We start from the raw sequence: 6,058 nt of genomic DNA on the forward strand, positions 1-6,058 counted from the left end.
AAATAATGTCGTCGGCTAAAGTGTGGACTATAGCCGACGACATTATGTCGTCGGGTAAAGTGTGGACTATAGCCGACGACTTATACGTGTGTCGTCGGCTAAGGTCACCACAGACGAGCTTTTCCCGACGAAATCTAAGCCGACGAAAGGTCGTCGGCTAAGATCTTAGCCGACGAATTAAGCTGACAGGCCGACGAAAAATTTTCGTCGGCTAAAGTGCTTGTCCTGGTAGTGTAGATACACATACCCAACCTCCCTACAATACCCTCATTTAAAATACATCACTTATTCATTAAATACACAATTCATTCACTAAATACACGTAACTTTTCTAGATCTGCTACTCAATTTATTACAAAAAAGAAAAAAAAAAAAAAAAAGAAAAATTGATGAGTATATATATAGCATCATCCCAAGTTCTAGTTTGGTGTTCAGTTTGAATGACCTAGCATGCGTGAACCGTTTAATCTAAATTTCAAATTTCAATTTGTATTATCGATAGTAAAATCTTGATAATTTAATATTTGATAAATTAATAACCTCGATTAAATAATATTTTTTGCCATCTCCAAAATAAAGAATTAGCAAAATTGATGTCGATAAATTAACAATCTTAATTAAATAATATTTTTTTCCTGTCCCGACATTATTAATTTGTAGAGGTTTAAATTATAAGGCTTAGTATCTTCACATACATTGTTCTTGTATAGAAGAAGAAAATTTTTAAGCGAATATTTTATTTGAACAAGTTTCTTTACTTTTGATATGAATGTCTTTTTTAGTAATTTTACGTACTCACAAACTCTTATATAATTTGTATAAAAAAAGAAGAGAAATTTTAAATACACACCCTTAATATCTTAATACACACCTTTATTATTTTATGTTTCTATTGAGATTTTATAGGTAAGTTAAATGACCAAAACATACATCTATTATTAAAAAAAAAAAAAAGCTCTAGAAGTATTCTTTTCAACGTCTTCTACCCTAAAATCGTCGAAAGCATGTCTTCTCCCCTAACCCCAACTCTTCTCCACAATTCATTTGAGTTGTTTTTTTTTTTTTTTTGTTATATGTATCAGCTTTAGTTTGATCTTGCATATCATATTGTCGAGTGCTGCATCTTTATCATGACATGTTTTATCGAATAACTAGCTATCTATGTTCAATAGCTACTGTACTTCTACAGTTCTACTAGCTTGTGAATTTTAAAAACTTGTATCGGTGATTTGGAGTTGGGATATAACAATAATCATTTGATTATAAATTGAATGATGATAACAAAAAAATTCTAGCAAAAATTAAACGAAATAATATGTAAAAAGAGGTACCAAATGGTAAATATACATTAATTATATTAAATAATAGAATATTTCATAAATTAAGGTCATTTTAGGTAGTTTGGGATGTGTATTAAGTATAATACTGAAATGAAAAACTTGATAGGTGGTGTATTAAGTAAGGGTGTGTATTAAGATATTAGGGGTGTGTATTTAAAATTTCGAAAAGTATAACACATTTTTTTTTCTTTCAAAAGAATAACTTTCAACAGAATAAAAATTTGGTCTAGGAAACCAGGAAAGGTGTCAATGAAGAAAGAACTATGGCCATTAAAAAAGTTCCATTCAAACAATGGCCTAGGAGCAAGGACAGTCTGGACAGAGGTCTTATAAGAGAGGTGTGAATGTCATGCAAGATTGTATGCCATTAAAAGGCTGTAATGGCTACATTAAAGGAAAACCAAGCTAGGTAGAACCAGACTGGAAATGATGGAGAACTTTTCATCTTTTTTTTTTTTTTTTTTTCTTTATATATGTTGGTTTTGGGTACAATAACAATGAAGGAGCTACATTTCTGGTTGCAATCTTGCAACCCAGCACAGATTGCTCTTAGAACTTCCCATGTGCTGAGTTGAGAAATTTTAGTAGATTATTATGCCGAAAGGCACATACATAATTCAATCTGTCCTAAACTCTAAAGTCTAAGCAATGATGTTACAAACAGAGATCTGGAAGTACCAGATAATCTAACAACAGAGGACGGACAGAAAGTTAGATGGAAAGTCAATGTAACTTTCAGTTTAGAGATCTGGATCGCCCTCAAAGTACTGGACTGTTAAATATACTGCTTCTAGTCCTCAGGCCTTAAAGAAGAGTCAGCAAATTGTTGATCTTCAGAAGAGTGAACCAACCTTCTGTTTAGAGGTCAAAGTAGCCACGCATTTGAACTGCCAAGTGAAGAATTATATCAGAATACTAAGTCTCAATGATGCAAAAGTAACCATTACTTATGAAGTACTGTTTTTCAGGGATCTATTATTCAGGCCATCATATTGATGGTTTCTGTGCATTCTTTTGAAGCACGAAAGGATCTTCAGATTTCTCAGACATGTAGCGTATTCTACCCAACATTGGTCACTTGGAAACAATCTATGATATGTACAGTCATACCTTCTGGCCTTTCAGAAAAGAAAGTCATACCTTCTGGTGTCTATACTTCTCGCGTATAGCATTCAGGCAACAGCCTTTGGTGTTCAATTGCAAATCTTCAAGTGCAATAACTGAAGTTTGGAGCTGTGATGTTTTGTAAGAGGTATAGTGTTCTAAAGTTGGGGTCTGCAAAAAATATACATGAACATTTTCCTCAGACAGATTTTTCATTGAAACAAAAGGAAAACCTCAAGTACAAGGAGAATCACAGAAATACAGACCCATGGATGGTCTGATTGATTGAGTGTCCATCTGGCAAGGAACACAGCAGAGGCAGCTATGACGGAAGGTAGGAACTTCAAGAAGCCATATTCAACAATAGTTAACTCTGCTAAATAATTTGCCAAGAACTCTAGTTCAACACAAGGAGCCTGCATATAAGATGAATTAAAATGCCATCAGTTTCCTGTATAGTAACTTTCTTTCTATAAAAAGTTTGTAAAGTAAAATGGGGACAACAAATATAATTTAGACTACCTTATAAGAAGCCTGTGCCGCTTGAACAAACCTCCTGAAACCCAAAATTTGGTTTATGAAATCAATTTGAATGTCTTTATGTGAACAACATAGATAAAGCGCGTGATGCTTACCTAAGAAATGTTTTTGTGGTTGGAACAGATAACTGGAAGTGCAAGAAATTTAGTACTTCACTTTCCATGTCTAATACCTGCAAGATTTAAATAGGAATTTTACAATCCGTAAAATTCAAGCATGATTTTGGGGACGCTAGTGTGAATATAGAACTCAGGTTTTATTTGAAGCATGTCTGTCAAAACCTAAAGCTGCATAATTGCATGTCATATAGTGTAGAGCATACCTCTTCTCTTGAGTAAGTATTGTCTGTGATGAGACAAAATTCTTCTACTCGTGGTGCAACAATTTCTTCATACTTCCTTCAAGTCATAACAAAAGACATAAAACTTGGGTGTCAGAAGGAGCCTATATAAGGAATATAAACATGAGGTATATAATCAGCACTAGGATCAAATGCATTGAAACTACTGAAAACATAAACCCCAAAGCCAATGTAAGGCTAAACAAATCAGACAGAATACTATTCTTATGGCTTCTTAGTTTACACGTGTGCTAGGGCACACACCAGATGCATGACTACATCAAATAGCCCAAGTAAACATTAATACAAGGATTGTTTGAAATGAAAATATGGCACTTACGAGGCAATTAACATGCAAGTGACTCCAAGCAGCTGGAGCCTTTGTTTTGGAACCAAGTTATGTGAGAGGAACCGATCGATGAGATTCACTGTCAGGTAAAGTGTATCAGGAACCAGCTTATATTCTTCAGAAACCTGAAACAGATGCAAAGCAAATCTGAACTCAAATATGTATCCTTGAAATAATAGTAAATTGTGGGGTGTGTGTGTGGTGTGGTGGTGGGGGGGGGGGGGGACGGTTAGACTCAAAATTTCCGACTGATGCACAAGTTTTTAAAATAAGTTGGTTAAGAAAAGTTTAGTACGGATTCCTTTAAGCAACTAGAAGCCATACCATAGTAATTTACTACCAATTCTAATAAGAGCATTTTAAGGGTACTGACCTCCACAAGCCAATCAATCAATACTCCTCGCATGCTAGAAGAGATATCTTGCTGCAAGCTTTCCATATAATTAGATGATGGTCTTCGCTCTATCTGAGGAAAATCAGGAAATAGAATTTGTCTACAAGTCAGAATCAGTTAAGTTCCTGAGGACAGAACATTAGTAGCTAAGAGGTCCTTTTCCTTTCCCCATCGCATTAAAAGCTGGATATTATTTCATACTGCAACGAAATATTGCATATTTGAGATCTTGTGTGTCTCATCCATCAATGCAAATAACATTATACCTTGCAAGTATCTTATTACAATTAAATAACATCATTCTGTATTAGATGGCTACCTCTGTAAGCTGTATATTACTGTATATATCAGGGGCATACAAGCTGCATGCTAGAGGATCTTTTAAGTTTGCATCAATGTCTACAATGTGCAAGTCGTTTGAGGATCCCAATCTCTCGCCAATCACATTTTCTTCTGCATAGTCGAAACAAAACATCATCATACTTTGTTAAATATGAATGTAAAAACAGAACTCAGCAATGTAGAAATTGTTACGGCAACTATTTATACTGTTGCACTCTTATAAACAATCTGAAGCACCTAATTTACCTTTCTTTTGAGGCATCTGAAGTTCAGCAGATTTAATGGAATGCTGTACTGTAAGCATTACATCTGCTCCTCCATGTTGTCTCAAGGCATGACGCATGCTCAGGGTTACTGGCTCTTCTTTCACTTCTAACTTCTCTTGTGGCTCTGCCACCCTTATTTTGGATAATTCTTCAGCTAACATAGTCTTTATGTCATCTTGAGCAATTGGAAAATCTTCAGAAACACTTGAATTCGAGGCTACCTTCACATTCTTTCCGGGCCCTCTTCTGGCCTGCTTTGCAGCCTATCAGTAGCAATACCAACAAATGATGAATTAGTATGACATAACAAGTTTGATTGGAAAATTGTAGTATCAACTTCACTGAACATACAGAAGCACATCTGATCCTGTGTACGCTTAAATAATGTTTACAGTTGAATTCACTGACAATTGAAATCCTTCATATAGCTATAGAAACTGAAACCTATACCTGAACTTGAGATGCATCAATCCAGTCCACATTTGAATTCGAAACATCTTTAAGCACTGCCCTTCTTTTATGCTGCAAGCCGATGGTGGAAACTACAGAAGCTTTGTTCTCATCTGACACCCCAGTTTTGGAATTTGCTCGAAGAGCTCGCTTCTGGCCTTGTTTAACCACAGGTTTTGAAGGGCCAGCCACCTCCCCTGATATGCCAAAGGCTTTAGCCCGTGCTCGTGTGATTCGAACAATAGGCTCTTCAACTCTAGCAGCATTTTTATTCTCCTTATTCATCTTAGCAGGCCTTTTAGAAGAGCAGTGAAATCAACTCAGACTGCACTCCTGCTCATCGAAACCACCACCCTGCACGTTTTCGATTGAGTTAAATTCAAATCACTAGATCAAAAAACACAATGTAATTCAATACAAACAAAGCATAACAGATCAATTCAAGAAGCGTCTGTTTAGTATCTACTCTGTTTTGGTTTGTTAAAATCACAAGCATTCGACACGAAACGATCTCAGACCCCCACAACCAAAACAAGAGCTGTTTTTAGCTCACCACTGCACTAAAACACCTTCAATCACTCGGATCGCTCCGGTCTTAATTTTTCAGCTGAGAATTCAACTCAAATCAAAACCCGGATTTGACCGGCATTATTAATATCCGGCCCGGCTTTCTGAGAGCAGAAGCGCATGAGAGACAACTGTTGATATCAATGCCTCTTTTTCTTCTGACACATTTTCTCACTAAACCAAAGCACCAAAATCCCACTTTACCAAACCACAAATCCCACAAAACACCCCAACAAAACCCTAATTTTTCTCCAAAATCCAACCCCAAACACACAAATTTTCAAAACCACAAAAATGTAGCAAAAAAAGGAAAAAAAACAAAACAAGAAGGATGCGAAAAACAGGCAGCGTCCAGATCTATGCACG

General features: G+C 35.8%; 1 protein-coding gene across 1 annotated transcript; it reads right to left on the bottom strand.

Annotated features, from left to right (window-relative positions):
• Positions 1 to 2,474: 2,474 nt before the first annotated feature.
• On the bottom strand, positions 2,475 to 5,410 carry LOC101314156 (cyclin-A2-2-like). The gene is made up of 10 exons (XM_004292916.1): positions 5,126 to 5,410; positions 4,656 to 4,938; positions 4,387 to 4,520; positions 4,047 to 4,139; positions 3,665 to 3,798; positions 3,307 to 3,382; positions 3,080 to 3,156; positions 2,967 to 3,000; positions 2,711 to 2,860; positions 2,475 to 2,615 (listed from the first exon to the last, which is right to left on the bottom strand). Exons 1-10 carry the CDS (start codon positions 5,408 to 5,410, stop codon positions 2,475 to 2,477), a joined length of 1,407 nt encoding a protein of 468 aa, XP_004292964.1.
• Between the last annotated feature and the right edge of the window lie 648 nt (positions 5,411 to 6,058).

Source organism: Fragaria vesca, linkage group LG2, assembly GCF_000184155.1.
Source record: "Fragaria vesca subsp. vesca linkage group LG2, FraVesHawaii_1.0, whole genome shotgun sequence".
NCBI lineage: Eukaryota > Viridiplantae > Streptophyta > Magnoliopsida > Rosales > Rosaceae > Fragaria > Fragaria vesca.

What these genes read in the sequence shown, in the direction of transcription:
- LOC101314156 (XM_004292916.1), bottom strand. Translation starts at nt 5,410, where the DNA reads ATGAATAAGGAGAATAAAAATGCTGCTAGAGTTGAAGAGCCTATTGTT. An exon ending in ATACTTACTCAAGAGAAGAG is followed by an intron (nt 3,157 to 3,306) that starts GTATGCTCTACA and finishes TAAATCTTGCAG; the next exon opens with GTATTAGACATGGAAAGTGA. An exon ending in CGGCACAGGCTTCTTATAAG is followed by an intron (nt 2,861 to 2,966) that starts GTAGTCTAAATT and finishes TCTTATATGCAG; the next exon opens with GCTCCTTGTGTTGAACTAGA.